The 19,667-nt window shown below is 42.0% G+C and overlaps 4 protein-coding genes across 13 annotated transcripts in view; 1 reads left to right on the top strand and 3 right to left on the bottom strand.

Annotated features, from left to right (window-relative positions):
- Window positions 1–19,667, bottom strand: part of LOC310756674 (uncharacterized protein) — a 130,051-nt gene that overhangs the window by 38,706 nt on the left and 71,678 nt on the right. The gene's annotated exons all lie outside the window — the stretch shown is intronic.
- LOC310757093 (vomeronasal type-2 receptor 26-like) lies at window positions 1,503–5,180 on the bottom strand. 2 transcript variants are annotated; one of them, XM_083602246.1, is made up of 3 exons: window positions 4,125–5,180; window positions 3,910–4,036; window positions 1,503–2,527 (listed from the first exon to the last, which is right to left on the bottom strand). In XM_083602246.1, exons 1-3 carry the CDS (start codon window positions 4,125–4,127, stop codon window positions 1,629–1,631), a joined length of 1,029 nt encoding a protein of 342 aa, XP_083458372.1. In that variant the 5' UTR covers window positions 4,128–5,180; the 3' UTR covers window positions 1,503–1,628. The 2 variants fall into 2 exon arrangements, 1 of the variants encoding a protein (XP_083458372.1); XR_014545041.1 differs by lacking the exon at window positions 1,503–2,527 and adding an exon at window positions 3,401–3,668 and having other exon boundaries at window positions 3,910–5,180.
- On the bottom strand, window positions 6,475–11,882 carry LOC310758065 (vomeronasal type-2 receptor 26-like; the record flags this gene model as incomplete). The annotated part of the gene is made up of 3 exons (XM_083604003.1): window positions 6,475–7,686; window positions 10,134–10,425; window positions 11,668–11,882. 3 exons carry the CDS (start codon window positions 11,880–11,882, stop codon window positions 6,646–6,648), a joined length of 1,548 nt encoding a protein of 515 aa, XP_083460129.1. The 3' UTR covers window positions 6,475–6,645.
- The window catches only part of LOC310758064 (vomeronasal type-2 receptor 26-like), a gene marked incomplete at its 3' end in the record, with an annotated part of 9,336 nt that continues 7,377 nt past the window's right edge, over window positions 17,709–19,667 (top strand). The window contains exons 1-2 of the mRNA XM_083604002.1: window positions 17,709–17,790; window positions 17,937–18,228. Of these exons, the coding sequence (XP_083460128.1) occupies window positions 17,762–17,790; window positions 17,937–18,228 (321 nt within the window). The 5' untranslated portion in view covers window positions 17,709–17,761. The remainder of the gene's footprint in view (window positions 17,791–17,936; window positions 18,229–19,667) is intronic.

Below are 19,667 nucleotides of genomic sequence, written 5' to 3'. Positions count from 1 at the left end.
AGAACGGATAGGTTTGATCTTCTTGCAGTCTGTGGGACTCTCAAGAGTCTCCTCCAGCACCATAATTCAAAATAATTCAGGTCATAGTGGAGAGTTTTGACCAAACGTGATCCACCTGGAGCAGGAACCAGCAAGCCACTCCAGTATCCCTGCCAAGAAAACTCCATGGACAAAGACAAGGTCAGTCCATAGAAAGACCATATTAATCCACAACTTAATCGTGGATACAGTGGCTGCTGATCTGGGCTGCATTGCTGAAAGCTGGATGCGTAAATTGAATGAGCCTGACCTAACACAACTGTCCTCATCTGGATACTCGGTATAGGCTTGACCATGGGGTTAAAGGAAAGTGTGATGTCACTAGTGTCCATAGAATTATCATCCCCTTTACCACAAAACTTCAAAACCTCTATCTGGGCAGGACAGGTAGACAGGGGATGCTGCTGGTTTATTGATCCCCTTATTGGCCAGGGGCTCTCCTGGCCAAAATGATCTCTGGCATGATGTTGGAGGACCATAATCATGTAGAGGTTGCCATAGAGCCACACTGGGACTTTATGGCCTCCATAGCAACCCTTGGGCTGTCTCAAATGGTCTTTAGTGCCACATCACATCAGGCAGGGCACAGCCATGAGTTCAAGATTGGATTACAGTGGTACCTCTGGTTACGGATTTACCAGTAATTCATTTTGGGGTGCCGTGCGCGCAGAGCACTTCTGTGCATGCGCGAGCGGTGAAACCCAGAAGTATACACTGCCGGGTTTGCCGCAGCCGTAACCTGAAGATTCCGTAACCTGGAGGTTACGCAACACGAGGTAGCACTGTACTGCAATGCACTCTATGTGGGTCTTCCTTTGTGTCTGATCCAGAAACTGCAGTGAGTTCGGAAGTGGCTGTCATAAGTAAGACCTTGTCAGCTTATAATAATTCTGTTCCCAGAGCTAGGACTAATTTAGACTGGTGAGTTATAACGTTATAAATGAGTTGTAAAATATGACACCAGGGGACTCTGTACAGCAGTCAATGGAAAATTGAACTGAGAGCTGCATAACTTGTTTTTCTTAGCTTTTTTTAGATCAGTGTAGATCAAACTCATTGGTCAAACTCATGCTGCTGAGCATTTATAAGCTGATAACTGTCCCTTCTGCTGAGTGAGAGTACACCTTCATTGCACCACCTTCATCGAGAGCCAGTGTGGTGTAGTGGTTAAGAGCGGTAGACTTGTAATCTGGTGAACCGGGTTCGATTCCCCGCTCCTCCACTTGTAGCTGCTGGGTGACCCTTGCGTCAGTCACACTTCTCTGAAGTCTCTCAGCCCCACTCACCTCACAGAGTGTTTGTTGTGGGGGAGGAAGGGAAAAGGAGATTGTTAGGCACTTTGAGACTCCTTAGGGTAGTGATAAAGCGGGATATCAAATCCAAATCCAAACTCTTCATCTACAGTGACAAGTAGGGGCTCCCCAAGATCTCAGGCTAAGAATCACCTTCTCCAGCCTTATTTGGAAAGTGCTTGAATATTTATACAGACACCCAATATTTTTGGCACACACTGGAACCTTCTGGATAATAACATGTCTACAGTTCTATGATTCCACAACATCCCTAGAGCTAAGAGTAAAATGCCATGCTTAGTTTTTTCTTGTCAGGTGCTCCTTCATGTTCAGATCTGGCCTCAGTATAATTATGTAGCACTTTGGAATGAAGATGCAGCCCAGAAGCCCAGCACTGGAGGCCAAGATAGAGAAGACCTGCACGGCTACCATGTACTTCCCCTTGGTGCTCAGGTAGGTGGGCACAAAGGACACCCAAACACTGCAGAAGACCAGCATGCTGAAGGTGATCAGCTTGGCTTCATTGAAGTTTCCAGGAAGCTTCCTCGCTAGGAAAGCCACTGTGAAGCAGATGGCAGCCAGGAAACCCATGTAGCCAAGGGCAACATAAAACATGGCAACAGATCCTTCATTGCATTGCAGGATGATCTCTCCAGGCTGGGAGTGCATATCAGAGTCTGGGAATGGGGGAGACAGTCCCAGCCATAGGGTGCAGATGAGAACTTGTACACTGGAACAGGAAATGACAACGGAGTTGGCCAAACCCTTCCCTAGCCATCTCCTCACTGAGTTCCCTGGCTTAGTGGCCAGGAAGGCCAGCACCACAGTGATGGTTTTTGCCAGAACAGAAGAGACAGCAACTGAGTAGATTGTGCTAAAGGCTGTTTGTCGGAGAAGGCAGGTTGTTTTTCTTGGCTGGCCAATGAAGAGGAAGGAGGACAGAAAGGAGAGCAGGAGAGAGATAAGGAGGATGTAGGAGATATCCCTGTTATTGGCTTTGACTATTGGAGTTTCTTTGTATTTAATGAAGATTCCTAACCCAAAGCCTGTGGTTAAGGATAAGAAGAGGGCAAAGGAAGCCAGGAGGCTGCCTAAAGATTCTTCACAGGACAGGAAGGTGATTACTTTTGGGACACATTGATCTTGGTCCTTGTTTGGATGCTGATCTTCTGGACAATTTTTGCATTCCTTAGCATCTGCGTAGAGAAAAACACACATCAGTACCCTAACATCATTCCTAATATCAGTCACACGCCTACAATGGTTTGAATGTTGTTTCAGTTATGGAGAAAAAGTAGGCAGATGGGAGAGATCACGAAAGAACACTGTTTCGTTGGGAAGAAGAGAGGCAAATGTTCACGGCTAGAAAAGTCTTAATCCAGTGACTCATTCCCACAAAATCATCTTGTGCAGCATGGCTAGAAAAACTTTCTACATGAGATGTTTCAGACCAGGGAATCAGAACATGGTCAAACATGGCCCAGCATGTCTCCTGATTGGGTGATGCTATTTTTGTAAGTTGTCAGATGGGTGAGGCTTCAAGGGATCAATTAGAAGTGTAAGCAAGGTGCATTGCAATCCACCCACCAGGTGATGTATTGTGAGCATGTATTGGTTAAGTAGGCGGAAGTGGTTTCCATCCATTGGAAAGGACTTCTCTTTCCCAAGGCAGTTATTGAAACCTTGAAAAATCACATGTTCAAGTAACAGTGTGGGGCTGTTGGAAAGTCTCTCGCAAATGCCAATGTGCTACTTTTTGGACCCATAAACACCAGAGGATTATGGAACAGTTTGGAGGTGCTTGCAAAGAATTTTCAGAAAGCCCCTCACTGTGCTTTGAATTGCTGACACTCAGGGCTTTAAAGCATGAATGCAGCTGACATCGCTATTGCATCAGGTGATTGACAAATTGGCAGCAGCCCCCAGCTGCTAATTTTGGCCTGGGAAATGAAGATCCAGCATGAAGACCGGTTAAAGGGATCAACGGGTTGACTCAGTATAAATGCAACTTCTTGTCATGTTCCATGTTAAGCCCAACTTCATTTTATTATATTATATATTTTATTATAAAAAATCACATATTACATTTGGATCTTATTCCTCCAAGGAACTTGAGCTAGTATAATTTTTCATCACCATCACCATTCCTGAACTGCTGGAGATCTCTGAGAAATAGCCAGGTCCTCTCACTGGCAGTAGTCCCGACTGACTCCATGGCAGACCAATAAGCCTCCTGAGGTCACACATTTGGTGAACCCAATACACTCTGACTGTCTTGTGCACTTGTCCCTCACCCATCAAAATAGCTCCCAGGACCAGATTCACTGACATGACTCCCTGCAACATTGGAGGTGATTTTTTATTTTTTTTTTAATCCAGATTAATTCTACATGTGTGAGCTGGTGGGCAAATAAATTTTTCTGCTTCTGGGGAGACATTGCAGGCTGGCAACAGGTGAAACCTCTCTGGGAATGTCATTTCATTTATGGGGTGTCATTGGTAGCATCATGTTCGGGTTGGCTCAAACATTTGCCCCATCCTCCCATCAAAGGCCCTTTCCTCTGAGATCCTCTCCTACCTTCCACAGTGGAGATTGTCCCTTCTGAGCAAGGAGCACAATCATAGCAGCACACTGGTTTTCCTTCCTGAATCTTCTTGGCATATCCCGGGAGACAGCTTTCTGTGCATCTTGAGCGAGGCACAGCCTAGGTATAAAGAGAAGATTGAGCACTAAGGAGAAAGTATTAGTAATGTTTCTGCCTTTGGACACAGATCATAGGACAGGGAACTAACCATGACCTTACTGTGGGAGTCTGATTTAGACTTCCAAGCTAGACTGGAGAATTAGGTGATACCTTTCAAGAGCAGATGACCAAACATTCAAAAAGGATATAGCAGTCATGGGAGGCTTCAACTACCCCAATATCTGTCAGGAATGAGCCAGCTCCTAGTGGAACTTTACAGCCAGCTGCAGAACAGAGAGGTTTAGAATTGACGCAGGCTGAACAATGGCCAGCTCCAACTCCCCCACCCCTTGGAATGCCTGTTGCCAAGGGAACAACTGAGAGCAGGCTGAAACACAGTCAAAGCTCTCAGGAGGCTTCAACAGGCATGAACAGACACAGAGACAGTCTTTCAGTACAGGAAGAGGCTGGAGCTGATTCAATAAGTCTGAAGTTGGTGAATGGGAGGGCTGCTAGACAGGAAGTAAAACAGTCGGAAGGGGCGATGGTTCAATATATTCTGTAGGAACCGGAAGGAGTCTTCAGAAGGGTCCTCTTGAATGATAATGTCGGCAAGAAGTAGGTCAGTTGAGACAAAGCACAGAATGAGGTCAGGCTTGCAAGAGAGGTTAAAGGTATTCTTTTTAATAAAAAAAAAATTCTGCAATGTTTGAAGCAAGAGGAAAAACAAGCAAGTAGCAGGTCCTCTGTGAGGAGAAAATGGAGAAATGCTGTTGGGTGACAGAGAAGGTGTAACTGCACAACAGCTACTTTGCCCCTGTCTTCACTCAGAAGGAAAGCAGCACCCAACCTGGTGATAACATAATAATAAATGATGCAAGTCCAAGATAGGAAAAGAAATGGTGTGGGGACCACGTAGCTACTTTAAATGAATTCACATCTTCAGGGCCTGATGAGCTGCATCCAATGGTTGTAAAAGAATTTTCAGATGTAACCTCAGAGCCTTTGTCTATAATCTTTGAGAATTATTGGATAACAGGTGAGGTCCCTGCAAACTGGAGGCGGGCAAATGTTGTCCCCATCTTCAAAAAAGAGAAAAAAGAAGACCTAGGTACCTATCAACTGGTCAATGTGATGGATTCTCATTCCTTGGAGGTTTTTAAACAGCTTGGGTGGTCATCTGTCATGGATGCTTCAGTTGAGATTCCTGCATTGCAGGGGTCTGGACTAGATGATCATTAGGGTCCCTTCCAACTCTACGTTTCTAAGATTCTGTGCTTCTATGTACTATTCAAAATGATGTTAGAGCATAGCAGATGTCATAGTTAATAACATAACATTTATCCTACCTTCTTAAATAGCTTGGGCCAGACAATTGCTTCCGGGTTAATGGTGAACTTCAGATTTGAGGACCCTTGTCTCTCTATTCTTCCAATTTTCACTCTAGCAAGAGAGTTATTAGGAAACAGCACCAGATTCACAATATCAAAGTCAATGGTCAGTGCCCCATTCTCATCCAAGTACTGTCCATCAGCTGAAGTGTTAGAATAGAACTGGACTTCTTTCAAGAATGGATGAAGCTGTAATGACAGAGGAGTCTCCAGCACCGAGAGAACATCAAACCATGTTCAGCCCTTCTTACTCTGCTTTCTAATCTTCTCTGACCAAGAACCACTGTCTCTCTCATCTGGACTTGTAGTGACCATTTCTAGATTGTTAGGTCCCCTCATTCTGCTTCAGCATTTTGAGGATGACCAAAATTAGCATAATTACATATATTAGGAAAAGTTGATTATAATGTTTGGAAAATATGTAAAGAATGACAAAGATGGCTTTATTAAAAGTTTGCAAGCATATTGATTAATGATAGCCCAAAATGGTAGTGCTTGTATCACTGAAGTATTTCCCTCTAGTCCAAGCCCGCTTATTAAATTCTGTAAAAAGTCAGCTCCAATATCCATATTAGATCTAGATTCTGCATATTGTGACATTTCAAAACTGCCCTGATTTGGGAACCTTTCTGAATTGCCACGCTATGCAGTGTATGAGGCTGATAATAAGTAGATAATTTCTGAATTAGAGTTTCGTTCCAACTAGCTCTACAGCTCTCTCTATGTTGAGCTGACTTTTAAGTCTGTCTGTAGGTTGCTGTCTGCAAGTGATTGGCTGGTACTTCTGTCTGCAGGAATATAGGACTGAATCTGTGAACCTGGCCTGCTGTACAGTGATGGGCCATTTCTGTTGTGTCCCACCTTCAACTCTAGGAGGATTCCTGTCCCCTAGGAACCTGGATCGGAAAAACACTTATTTCTGCCAGCAGGTGAAAAAAACATTATTGTATTATTTTAACATTGTTTTGTATTTTCTGTTCATTGCATTTTCATGAAAAACACCCTGGGATCGTGTTGACGTGATGAAGGGTGGCTTATAAATTTGTATGAATAAATGAATAAAATGCATCACTGCAATGCTTAACTCTGAATGCAAATTGATGGGTGAAGAAGGGTAGCTGAATTCTCAGAGCATCTTTTTTTTTGCACACCAAATGTCCCAGCTTCAAACCCCAATTGCATCTCCAGGGTGGGGAGAGCGGGGAAAGATACCCTTCCAGAAACAGTAGAGAACCACTGCTAGTCAGTTGGTGTAGACAGTGCTAAGCTAGAGAGGCCAATGGTCTGATTCAGTGCAAGACAGTTTCCCATGATCCTATCATGCTGATTCCAGAGCTGGGATAACAAATTGCAGGTTGCAAAAGGAAAAGGACATACCTGCCATGGCTCTAGCCTTGGAAGGTCCAAGCTGCCTCCTCCACCCACAATCGACATCCTCTTTGACCTGGAAGAATATGCAGCGTTCAAGGCCTGTGCCACAGTTTGGATACTAAAGTAATTCACGTAGCTGTCTTGGGACAGGATTCTTTCATTCTCTTCTTGGGGCAACATCTCCAGATTCTCCTTCTCCCTGCACTTTGTCAAACTCCTCACACATAAGGCATGTTTTGGATATGAACAATCAAATGCTTTTCTCGCATAGCTTAGACTGGCTGAAGACGTTGGCCAATAGTAGTCCTTTTTCATCCTTTTTTTGGTCCTCATTACAAAGGACAAAGAGCCATGGGCGTACTGAAAGCAGGCGTTATCAAGTAACAACATTTTGTTCTGAAGACCTGTGGTTATCCAGACTTTCCCCTCAGTTTGTATCCTTTCCAGTAAGGATTGTACCTCTATGATTATAAAAAGTCCATATTGAGAGTCTGCAGAGTAAACAAATACATTGACTTGTCTCCACATGGCAGGTGGTTCTTGGGGTGCCCACAGCCAAGTTTTATGTACTACTCTTTTTGCAAAGGCAACACAAATTTCCTTTTCCATCATCAGAGGTGTCAAGGTACTCAGGAACCTTTCTCCATTGTCATTGTCTGGAACAAAGAGGCCGACCCATGTCCACCTGAAATGCAGGAGGAGTTGCACTACTCCTTGGTATTGAATTTCTTCCTTGGGAGCCATTTGGTAGACAAAAGGGGACTGGACTTTATCATGAATAACAAAGCCATAACTGAACTGGAAAGTAAATGAAAAGAAATGGATGCTTTGTTTTTCAGGACCCAAATTGGATACTTCTATGCAAAAGATGACAAATTTAGTTAGTGCAACCTCAGAGGATTTCTTTTTCTTTGAAATAAAATAGTTTTTTAATATAATATTTTGCTTTTTAATTCCCCAGCCTACCCAGAACTCCAGTGTCCAGGCTGGCTGCTGTAAATCAGTGAGAGGTATCTCCTCCTCCAGCGATGGCCCAATGATTCACCTCTCTTGCAATCAGTCAATGCTCAGTGGTCGAGCATTTATTTCACATGCAGAAAATGCTGTGCTACTGAGTTTGTTACACAAACTGCTAATACTCTGCTGTTCTGTAAGTTTGCTGATGCCTCTTGGTATCAGTCGCTGAGATGTTTGGGCTGGAGAAAGCTTTTGAAGCTCCCAGTGCTTGACCAGGAGGAAGAAAACATGCCAGTCGGGCATGTGTCTCTGCCAGGGTCCTACACACAAGTAGGACGATCCTAACAGTAATCACAGTAGGATATTTGCTAGAGCTTGAAGGACACAACAACAGATTTGGATTGCATGCATATGTATGGTATGACAAAGGGAAAGTACACAAAGGATCTTATTAAAGATCACTTTTAAAGGTATGGGAAAGATATAAAGATTTATTAGAACAGAAACCCCATGGTGATTTTCACCAATAGAAGCAACATCACTATATCTATATCTATGTCTATATCTATGTCTATATCTATATCTATATCTATATCTATATCTATATCTATATCTATATCTATATCTATATCTATATCATATCTGTGTGTGTGTGTGTGTGTGTGTGTGTGTGTGTGTGTGTGTGTGTGAAAAATGGCTCACATATAGGGATCTCTTAATAGAAGTGGAAGGGAAACTAACATTGAAAGAATATAAGGAGATTAGAGAACATGTAAATGATTGGTTGGGATGCGGGTGGCACTGTGGGTAAAACCTCAGCCCCTAGGACTTGCCGATCGCATGGTCGGCGGTTCGAATCCCTGCGGCGGGGTGAGCTCCCGTCATTTGGTCCCAGCGCCTGCCAACCTAGCAGTTCGAAAGCACCCCCGGGTGCAAGTAGATAAATATGGACTGCTTACCAGCGGGAAGGTAAACAGCGTTCCGTGTGCTGCGCTGGCTCGCCAGATGCAGCTTGTCACGCTGGCCACGTGACCCGGAAGTGTCTGAGGGCAGCGCTGGCTCCCGGCCTATAGAGTGAGATGAGCGCACAACCCTAGAGTCTGGCAAGACTGGCCCGTACGGGCAGGGGTACCTTTACCTTTACCTTAAATGATTGGTTACAATATTTTCAATTAAATGAAGCCTTTAAAGAAGACAAAAAGAAAGGTTTTAGTTATACCTTTTCTAGATTTCAAAGAGAAATCATAGATGATAATACCAAATTATTGACGAAGCTGCATAGCTTACTGCTAGAATCAGAAACCAAAGATGAAGAGGCCAAATGTGTAATGATTAAATGGGCACAAGATTTAGGACATAATATACAAATGAAAGACTGGGAAAAATTATGGAAGGTAGATTAAAAATTTACTGATTGTATAATTTTGAAAGGGAATTATATGAAAATGATGTATCGATGGTATATGACTCCTGTTAAACTTGCTAAAATGTATAGAACAAGCTCCAACATGTGCTGGATGTGCAAAGAGAAAGAAGGAACATTTTATCATCTGTGGTGGAATTGTACAGTAATTAAAAATTACTGGGAAATGATTTATAATGAAATGAAAAAAATGTTTAAAATAACTTTTGTTAAAAAATCAAAGCTTTTCTGTTAGGTATTTCAGGACAAGAACCGCCAAAAGAATTCAAGAACTTATTTATGTACGTCACAATGGCAGCCAGGATTCTACTAGCTCAAAAATGGAAAGATGACAAGATACCAACCAAAGAAGACTGGCAAGTTAAAATGATGGAATATGCTGAAATGGTGAAACTTACAGGAAGACTGAGAGATAAAGACAATAGAGGCTTTTTAAAAGACTGGGATCCATTTATGTTGTTTCTACAAAAATATTGCAAAGAAAGGACCGCAATACCTCAAGGACTGCCTCTTTCCATATGAACCTACCCAGAGCCTGAGATCATCTTCTTAGGCCCTTCTTCATGTGCCTCCTCCTTGCGAGGTCTGGAGGGTGGTAACACGAGAACGGGCCAACTTTGCAGTGGTTCCCTTCTGTGGAAAGCTCTCCCCAGGGAAGTTTGTCTGGCGCCTTCATTACACACCTTTAGGCACCAGGCAAAAGCTTTTCTTTTTAACAAGGCCTTTGGTTGATTTGATTGATATCCTATGCCCTTTTAAAATACATGGGTTTTTTGACGGGGGTTATTGGGTTGTTGTTTGAATTTTGCTTATATATTTTGTGGTTTTAAATTTTGATTTTGTGTTGTGAACCACCCTGAGACCTCTGTGTATAAGGCGGTATATAAATTTAATAAAAATTAAAAAAATAAAACAATTGCTTTTTCATGAGGCAGCAAATATTGCCAAGTGTGTTTGACCCAAATCCAGTTCTTACCTGTGGGATCTTGTAGATGCCTGACAAACTTGCAATGTGCATGGAGATGTCAGATTCACCCCCTTCAAAAACAGCCATCAGCTTTTTCCACCTTCCACAGTTGTAGTTTGGGATATTGATTTTCCCACCAGCAAGGAGGTCTATCAGGGCATCAGAAGTTGTTCTTCCATCAAAATAGGTATCATAGATGCTGTAGCCCAGGGTGATGTTGGGTAAGATCCTCAGGTTCTGATTGATCTCCTGAGTAGCAAGCAAGAAGGAAAGAATCTGCCAGACTCTCCCAGCCATCCAACTGTAAAAAGTGTGTCGCAATGAAAATGATCATTACATTCTTTTTTGTGTAAATCAAGAAAAATATGAAAGGAAGCCAGTATGGAGGGCAAAGTGGGGCAAAGGTCTACCAATATCAGTTTCCACAGTATCTTTGGGAATGAGGAGGATGGAGGGAAGACAAGAACATAAACCAGCCCCTTTTCTAGAGACCTCTTTGGCCAATCCATCAATTCCCATGGTTAGCAGTTGCCACTTTTTCCAAGCACCTCTCCTTGTATTGTATAGCTCACAAAAAGTGGTCTCTGATAATGGTTTACATGTTTCTAAGGGAGGCATGGGAAGAGTAGCTCTTCACAGCAGCCAAGACTCTTTGTGAAGTTGGCTTCTGTAGGGCACAGAGCCAAATTGCTTCCACAGACTGCATTAGACTGGCCTAAGCAGAGTGGAAATTTGAAGCTTGCAGTTTATATAGATGGTGCTGTTGCCACTGTGGAAGGAGAGTTGCCTTATTCACTTTTCTCTGTGAGAAGAAGAGTATGGATTTGATATCCCGCTTTATCACTACCCGAAGGAGTCTCAAAGTGGCCAACAATCTCATTTTCCCTTCCTCCCCCACAACAAACACTCTGTGAGGTGTGTGGGGCTGAGAGACTTCAAAGAAGTGTGACTGGCCCAAGGTCACCCAGCAGCTGCATGTGGAGGAGCAGAGACATGAACCCGGTTCACCAGATTACGAGTCTACCGCTCTTAACCACTACACCACACTGGTTCGCAGTGTGATTTCAGTCAGAGGACCAGTCTCTCCTCTAGAACATTATTTCCAGTTGAGTGTGGGCAACTTCCCAATTTTCATGCTACAGTGCTCCGTGAGAGACAATGAGAGAATAAATTTCCATTTTTTTGTTACTGCAACAAACACACCTCACATATTTTTCTATCTTATATAATACACTTGGGCAAGTCTGACTGAAATCTTTTACTGTTATTAAAAGTCAAAAGGCATTGAAACACTACTTTTCAAGAAGTGGAAGGATGCAAAGAAATCTTTTAATTAATAAATGAAATAAATCACAGAACCCCACAGCAACACCATTCTTGCTCAGGCCCCCAAGAGAGACTGTCTTACCTTCAGTCAGTTTCATCTCACAGGTTTAAAAGCAAAACCCTCAGGGAATCCAGAAAAAAAAAGATTGACCAAGATATATCAAGAGAATTGGAGAGTGGGTAGGAAACAAAAATACATCAATAAGTCATTACTTACAAGTGAACCTTACTTATGGGTGGGCTGGAAAAGGTGAAGGAAATTTCGTCGTCATTGAAACTTAAAGATATTACTCCACCAATGAGGTGATGTCCTGAGTTGTAAAAATTCACAGGAGAATTTTGATCCCTGTTCAGATTCAGTGGGCATTTTGTCCTCTGCTGCATCCCGTAGGTTGCAAGAGGCAGCAGCAGCAGCAGCAGCAGTGGTATCATTCTGGGTCTGGCTGCTACACTTCCAACTAATTGGAAGAAACCCATAACTGCTGCAAGACAGATATTACAGTTGCTTGACAAATACAGTTCTGTCTTTAGAGTGAAAGGTGAAAAACCACAGCTCAGTGGTACAGCATGTGTTTCGCAACTCAGAAGGTGCTAGGTTGAATCTCTGCTAACTGTCCCAGGTAAGGCTGAGAATGTCCTCTAGCTGGAGAGCTGCTGCCAGTCAGTTGACAGTTCTGAGATAGTTCTGTTTGCGTTTTTGTTCCCAAAGGCACCATTTGAAGGGTGTGTGAGGAGAACTCTTCGACTCTGGAAATATTAAGAATAAGGGTCAAGAATAGATTGGTGTGATTTGTTAATTGTTCAGGGAAGCAATCTCCCACCTAAAAGCTTATGGGAATAGGTGGTTCAGGAGAAAAACATGTTGACTCAATAGATTAACATGGATCACAGAGGGAAAAAGTTGACTTTGGGTGAACTTTATTGAGACCTGAAGAGTCCAGAAGGCCCATCAAGTATGGTATCTTCTTCTCACAGTCTGTCTGTTTAGCTGTAAGTTGCTTTGGGTGGCCTTGCCCTGGGCAAGATAAAGTGACTAACAAATTTAAATAATGATAATGATAAAAATTAATAATAACATGAACCTGTAATAGATGCACCTGTTGATGATTCCAAGTGAAGGAAAGGAAGTGAAAATGTGCTATAAACAGATTTATTTTGGAAAGTGGACACAGTTCAAGTCATGCAAATCACTCAGGGACCTGCAAAACATATGTTCCGGAGGTCCGTTCTTAACCTGAAACAGTATTTAACCTGAGGCGTGCTTTCCCTAATGGGGCCTCTTGCTGCCACCGCGCCGCTGCTGCGCGATTTCCATTCTCATCCTGAGGCAAAGTTTGTAACCCGAGGTACTACTTCCTGGTTAGCAGCGTTTGTAACTTGAAGTGTTTGTAACCCGAGATGTTTGTAACCCGCTTGCAGTATCTCCCAATCTGGAAGAGTTGTGTACAGCTATTAACCAAATAAAAAACAACAAAGCCAGTGGATCTGATGGGATACCTGCCGAAATCTTCAAAGTGGGTGGAATTGAACTTACACAACAACTTCACAAGCTCATCAAAAAAATCTGGTAAAGAGAAGAGATCCCAGCAGACTTTAGGGATGCCAAAATTATCAATCTGTTTTAAAAAGGTGAAGAACTGATTGTGGAAACTATTGAGGCTTCTCTCTATTAGCTGTGGCCAGCAAAATTCTTGCAAGGATCTTAGCAAACTGTCTCTTAACAATATCTGAGGTGACCCTTCCTGAATCCCAAAATGGTTTTTGGCCTTCTAGGGGGACAGTAGACATGATTTTCACTGCTCGACAGCTTCAAGAAAAATGCAGAGAGCAAAACCAACCCCTGTATATGATGTTTATTGACCTGACTAAGGCTTTTGACACTGTAAATCATAATGCCCTGTGAACTGTCCTTCTGAAAATTGGCTGCCCAGCTAAATTTGTAAACATCATTCAGCTCCTCCATGATAATATGACAACAAAAGTAGCAGATATCCCTCTTGCGCAGCGATCCCTCTTGCTGTTCTGGCTTCTGAGATTCAGAATATTTTTTTTCTTGTTTTCCTCAAAAAACTAGGTGTGTCTTGTGGTCTGGTGTGTCTTATAGAGCGAAAAATACTGTATATTCTATATACAGTAATAAACACAATCTAATCTATAATAAACAATAACAACTTCTAATCTGTCATTTCTTGGAAGAAAGCAGAATGAGAGCTTAAAATTAGAACCACAACTCAGAACAAGTTTCTGATGAGTCTATCACATCCTCCAAGTGTCCCTAATTTCCAGGGACAGTCCAGAATTTGCAGAAGCCAGAAAATCCCGGAATATCCCACTTTTTCTTAGGACGTCCCTATTTGAATTGAATAGATGTCAGAGGGTATGGCTCATGATTTCCCAGGTTTATTCCAATCCTTGGGAAGACTTTGTGTACCAACATCTAGTTCCATATATTTTAAAGGGGTTTCATAGATATTCAAGTTTCCATAATCTATAGTACAATTGAGAACTAGAATCCTTTCCCCTCTCTACTCATTATACTTAATCAATATTCAGATTGTGTTAAGGGTATTAGAGCTTGTGTTTTTGCATGTTCTTTTATAATAAAACTATGAATTTAATTAAAATAAATCCAGTATGTTTTAAGGTTTGACAAAATTAATTTTAGTTGGTTAACAGAGAACAGTTGATTATTGGCATAGAAATCTCATAATGTGTATAAAAGTTGAATATTGCTGTTGGGGGTTCAAATGGTTGATTTCTGGTATCTTTGGGACTGTGCCACCTACGCCCCCTAAATTTTCAGCAATCAATAATTTGAACAGTTAATAGACAAACCAAGGAAAAAGAGGGGGAATCAACACGTGCTATAAAGCTATTTAATCTGTAAAGTGAACACTGCTGAAGTCATACAACTGCTTCAGGGATCTGCAAAACATACTATACAAGCTTCCCCAACCTGACTCCTGCAAGATGTTACCCAACGCTACCTTCCTGATCCTCCTGACCCTTGGCCATAGAGGCTGCTTTGAACTGGAGAAGGTGGATTCAAATGTTTGCTTAATGTTTGCCTGTTGATCTATCAAGAAAGGTGGACACTGGAATTCCAGTGGAATTCAACTAAAGAATGATTTGTCTCTGAGACTTGGAAGTGACATGCGCCCCAAAGTATGGGACACAAACTTGAAGGAAGCGGTGGTGGTCTCCAAGCCAAGAGCTGCTTCTTCAGATACTGGGGAGCCAGGCCAGAGTTGGCAGCTTACAAGGGTCAGAAGCAGACTAGAAAAATGCACTATAAATGACTATTGCCATTCTCTCTTGGCTAAGGTGGTCTCTGGTATGATGTTGGAGAACCATAATCATGTAGAGGTTGCCATGGAGCCACACTGGGACCTCCATGGCAACCCTTGGACTGTCTCACATGGTCTTTAGTCTAACATATCGAGCACATCACATCAGGCAGCACACAGCCTTGAGTTCAAGACTGGATTACTGCAATGAACTCTATGTAGGTCTTCCTTTGTGTCTGATTCAGAAAGCACAGTCAGTTCAGAAGTGACTGTCAGGAGTAAGACCTTGTCAGCTTATAATAATTCTATCCTCAGATCTAGGGCTAATTTAGACTGGTGAGTTATAATGTTATAAATGTGTTATAAAAATGTGACCAGGGGGCTCTGTACAGCAGTCAATGCAAAATTGAGCTGAGAGCTATATAACTTGTTTTTCTTAGCTTTTTTTTAGATCAGTGTTGATCCAGCCCTTTAGTGGTTTGTTGGTTTCTTACTGGACCAAATGCAAAGTGTTACAAAAAAATAAAATAAAAATCCTGAGATCTCAGCACCAGTTGACTTGTAGAATTGCCTCACTCTGTATATGTCCACTCAGCTGATTCTGTTTGCAGAACTGGGACTGCTACTGTTGCCACATAATACTCCTTCTGTACTGATAATAATTTAATTTGACAGCCCATACATTTTGCCGCTCCCTGCCTATTGAAATCTTTACTGGAGTCTCTTTTTTTGTCCCTGGGGAAACCATTTTTATTCAGGGTTCAGATATGTGGAAGTTGGCATGTGTTTTTATCTATCTTTAGCGTCATTGTTTATTTTACAATATTTTGAATATTTAAAATAACTTTTCAACATTGTCTTTTATTGAAAATTTATTATTTTTATTGCTTTTTATAAACCACTGGGAGGGTCTATTTACACTAAAGTGTTATATAAATTTGCTCTGATCTAGCGTCAGTAAAGATCAGCCAATCCTTGAACCATGTATTGAGTAAACTTTCTTCTTCTTCTTCTTCTTCTTCTTCTTCTTCTTCTTCTTCTTCTTCTTCAATGCAGCTGCTCCCATAAAGGTTTCAGAAGAGATATTTATTCCCCTTACATTTATCAGAACCACAGTGATTTATTCTTATTCTCTGCAGAGTCCAAGAGATAGTTCCACACCCCTTCACATATTGCCTTGGGGAACAATAATGTCAACATCATAATTAAGGGCTGCAGGAGGTTGTTTATTCAACTATGGTTGAAAAGTCTGATGTATAAAATACCTTGGGGCCAAGATATAGAGCTTTTGAAGGAGAAAGTATAAAACCTAATCAGAATATAGGAAGCTGCCTTCTAGCTCAGTAACATCTACTGACTGGCAGCATCTCTCCAGGTAGAGGACATCCTCAGCTCTACCTGTTATCAGGTAGCAAGACTGAACCTGACACCTTTAGGGTGGGAAAAAGATGCTCCATCACTGAGCTATGGCCCTTCCCTTCAATCCTAATTTGGGCAGAGCTGAACACCCCTTGTATTTATCAAGTCACTGAAGCCTCTGTCTTGCAAATATTTGGGGTTTCTTCTAATTAGGAGCTTGTGTGGACGGGAACAGTCACAAGGAAGAGTAGCAGGCAGACCCAAAATGATTATTGCTATTATAACACTGCTTCTTTTGTTGCCTCTGGCAACCCATGGGATGCAGCAGAGGGCAAAATGTCCACTGAATCTGATCAGAGATAGAAATCTGTCTGTTAATTATCACCGGCAAGGAGATCACCTCATTAGTGCAATTATATCTTCAAGATTAATTGGAAATCAACTTCCCTTTAGCTTTTCCAGCACCCCAGTAAGCGATTTTGAGAAGTAAGTAATGGTGTATTGCCATACAGTGGTACCTCGGATTAAGTACTTAATTCGTTCCAGAGGTCCATACTTAACCTGAAACTGTTCTTAACCTGAAGCACCACTTTAGCTAATGGGGCCTCCTGCTGCTGCCTCGTGATTACTGTTCTCACCCTGAAGCAAAGTTCTTAACCTGAAGCACTATTTCTGGGGTAGCAGAGTCTGTAACCTGAAGCGTATGTAACCTGAAGCGTATGTAACCCGAGGTACCACTGTATTCCTTCTTCCTAAACTACTCTCCACTTCTCTTGCCGTACTGATAAATCACTATATTTGTTGTTTGAAGATTAAGGGAGCATCTCATCCACTGGAATAAAATACAACTGGAAAATCTGAGCAGGCGTATTGCTGGCATCTTTCTGTCTATTTTTCCTGGAGGTCTAAACAATAATGCCATTGGATGGAGACCTGTTATTTGTGCCATTTGTTTATTAAAGTTTTCTGTACGTCACTTGGTGAAAAGTAGTGTATCAATGTGCTTTCTATAAGCTAAATGCGTTTTCTATAATGTGTTTTCGATGTGTTTTCTATAAGCTAAAAAAGCTGTGAAGGGTGTTTACGTCGCAGCTTTTCTGTAGTTGTCTCGTTGTCTCTTGTGAAACATTGTGGAAAGTCGAATGCTCTGACCACAGCCCTTGGCATGAATAATGGGAAGTTTCCTACTCTCAATATACAATAATCTTCCAGATGTTTATCCACAGAATTAGTTTCCCAGGTTTGACTCACTACCCTTACCAGGAGAATGACGACAAGGGAAGGCAAGCTATTCCTTTATAGATTTGTGCAATGATAATTGGAGCAAACCATCTTCAGTAGGAACTGGACAATTCTTTTCCCCAGGCACAACATAACCTATGCAACTTCAAACTGCAGGTGCCTGCTATCCTTAGGCAGCTGAAATGCATCCTGTGTGCTAAGATTGGCTCTGGGGACATTTTCTGAGGTGCTCAGCAGAGCTCAACATCCGTAAGTCTTTTTGGCTGGTATGAGTGGTTGCTCTTCCCAAATCGCACTACAAACATGCAAACCATGATTGGGGGACCAGTTTTTGTGAGATATATAATGTCTGGAGTGATCTTTTGATACAGGGGCAGCTAGTAGCCACAGAACTGGTCAGAGGGCCAAGGATGTTACCAGAACATGGGCCTCCATCCTCCTCCTTTACAAAGGTACTGCAGATACTATTACTGGTACACCTCAGCCCCACGTTGTCCTACTTTCTGGCCTCCTTTCACGTTTGCCTTGATTTATACAAACAAGTACGCAACTCATTTTCACTGAATGGTGGGTGACTATGTGACACACCTTTTTGCAGCTGGATGGATGTGAGGAACTGCCACATTCTTTCCTTCTCACTTACTGCTCAGGAGATCAATCGTAACCCCAGGCTCTTATCCAGCATCACCCTGGGCTACAGCATCTATGATACCTATTTTGATGGAAGAATAACTTCTGATGCCCTGACAGACCTCTTTGCTGGTGGGAAAATCAACATTCCAAACTACAGCTGCGGAAGATGGGGAAACCTTCTAGCTATTATTGAAGGGGGTGAAACTGACATCTCCATGCACATTGCAAGCATGTCGGGCATCTACAAGATACCACAGGTAAGAACTGGGCTCAAGTCAAACATACCCAGCAACATTTGCCATTTCATAAGAAAAGCAAGGTATGCTTAGCTTAGTGCAATTTATTTTATTGCTCCCTGCCCCCCAACCAGTTGCAGCCTCTGTAGCACACTGCTACATAAATTTTGCCCTGCCGGAAATTGGCACTTTCAAGTGCTGTTATTCAGCTTGGCACGGGAAAGGTTTCCTCCACTGTTCCATGTAGCCACTACCTCCTCTTACAGCTCCAAGAAGTGTTAAATATAATTATTTAATGTACAGTTGTACCTTGGTTTATGAACAGTCCTGTTTGCGAACTATTCAGTTTACGAACTCTGCAAAACCGGAAGCAGTGTTCCGGTTTGCGAACTTTGCCTTGGTTTACGAACAGAAGCCGAATGGTGGAACGGTACCGGCAGAGGGAGGCCTCAATAGGAAAAGCACACCTTGGTTTAAGAATGGATTTGGTTTAAGAACAGATTTTCAGAACGTATTAAGTTCGTAAACCTAGGTACCTCTGTACATTGAAATGGGAACTAAATTTGCAGTGTGGCTGAATTGTATACTGTGAGGCATGGTTGAAAATTTCCACTGAAGCTGAAGAAGAGCTTGCTAGGTTAATCAATGGGGTTGCATCATGGAACTGTATGTCTGCTGGTTCAGTCACATGAAAAAGATAGTATTAGAAGTCTATGCCTTTGTTGATCTGGGAGACATCTATGTTTGGGTGTGTGCCCTTTGTTTGAAGCTACTGAAGAGAATGGATGTGTGAATCTGTCTCCAGCAAACACCCTCTGGCCAATGGAGACTGAAATGGCATGACACCAGCAATGAGCCGCATGGCGCCACAACTGCCACCCAGCAACTAGGTGAATGGAATTTCTCCAAACAGAGGGATGTTGAAGGTGGAGTACCTCAAGAGTTGGTATCAGGACTGATCTGAATTTAGTTGTTTTTTTTATAAGATATTTATTGAAATTTTCAAAAAATAAAGAAAAAAATATATAAAAATAAAAATAGAAAGAAAAACACACATATAATTACATTCCTTTCTTTCAATAACATATTTCCTTGACTTCCCCACACCTCCCCTTCTTGTATTCCAATTCAATTTTTAGTTCAGCAAGTTCTTATCCCCAAATTTTACCTTATTATATTTAAATCCTTTTAATTAACCAATTTTAACATAAACCTCATTCTTTATGTATCAATACTTATTCTTAATATCTTTTTCTAAGACCGACCCCAATTCCCTTTCACGAATTCCCCATTTTAATATAAGTAACAAAACAAAAATATATAAAAACAAAGTATACTTGTACAGCCTTTGGATGCCCAAAACCCCACTCCCCACCTTTCCCGGTTTCAAGCTCCAACAAATGTCCATCAGTCTATCTGGTGTCAGCCTGGTGACCTCACATCCAAGGCTCTTAAGTCTC

The sequence above is a fragment of the Podarcis filfolensis genome (assembly GCF_964270895.1).
Source record: "Podarcis filfolensis genome assembly, chromosome: 2".
NCBI classification, from domain to species: Eukaryota; Metazoa; Chordata; class Lepidosauria; order Squamata; family Lacertidae; genus Podarcis; species Podarcis filfolensis.
Note: the sequence above shows the minus strand (reverse complement) of the source record. Positions and strands in the feature narration are given on the sequence as shown.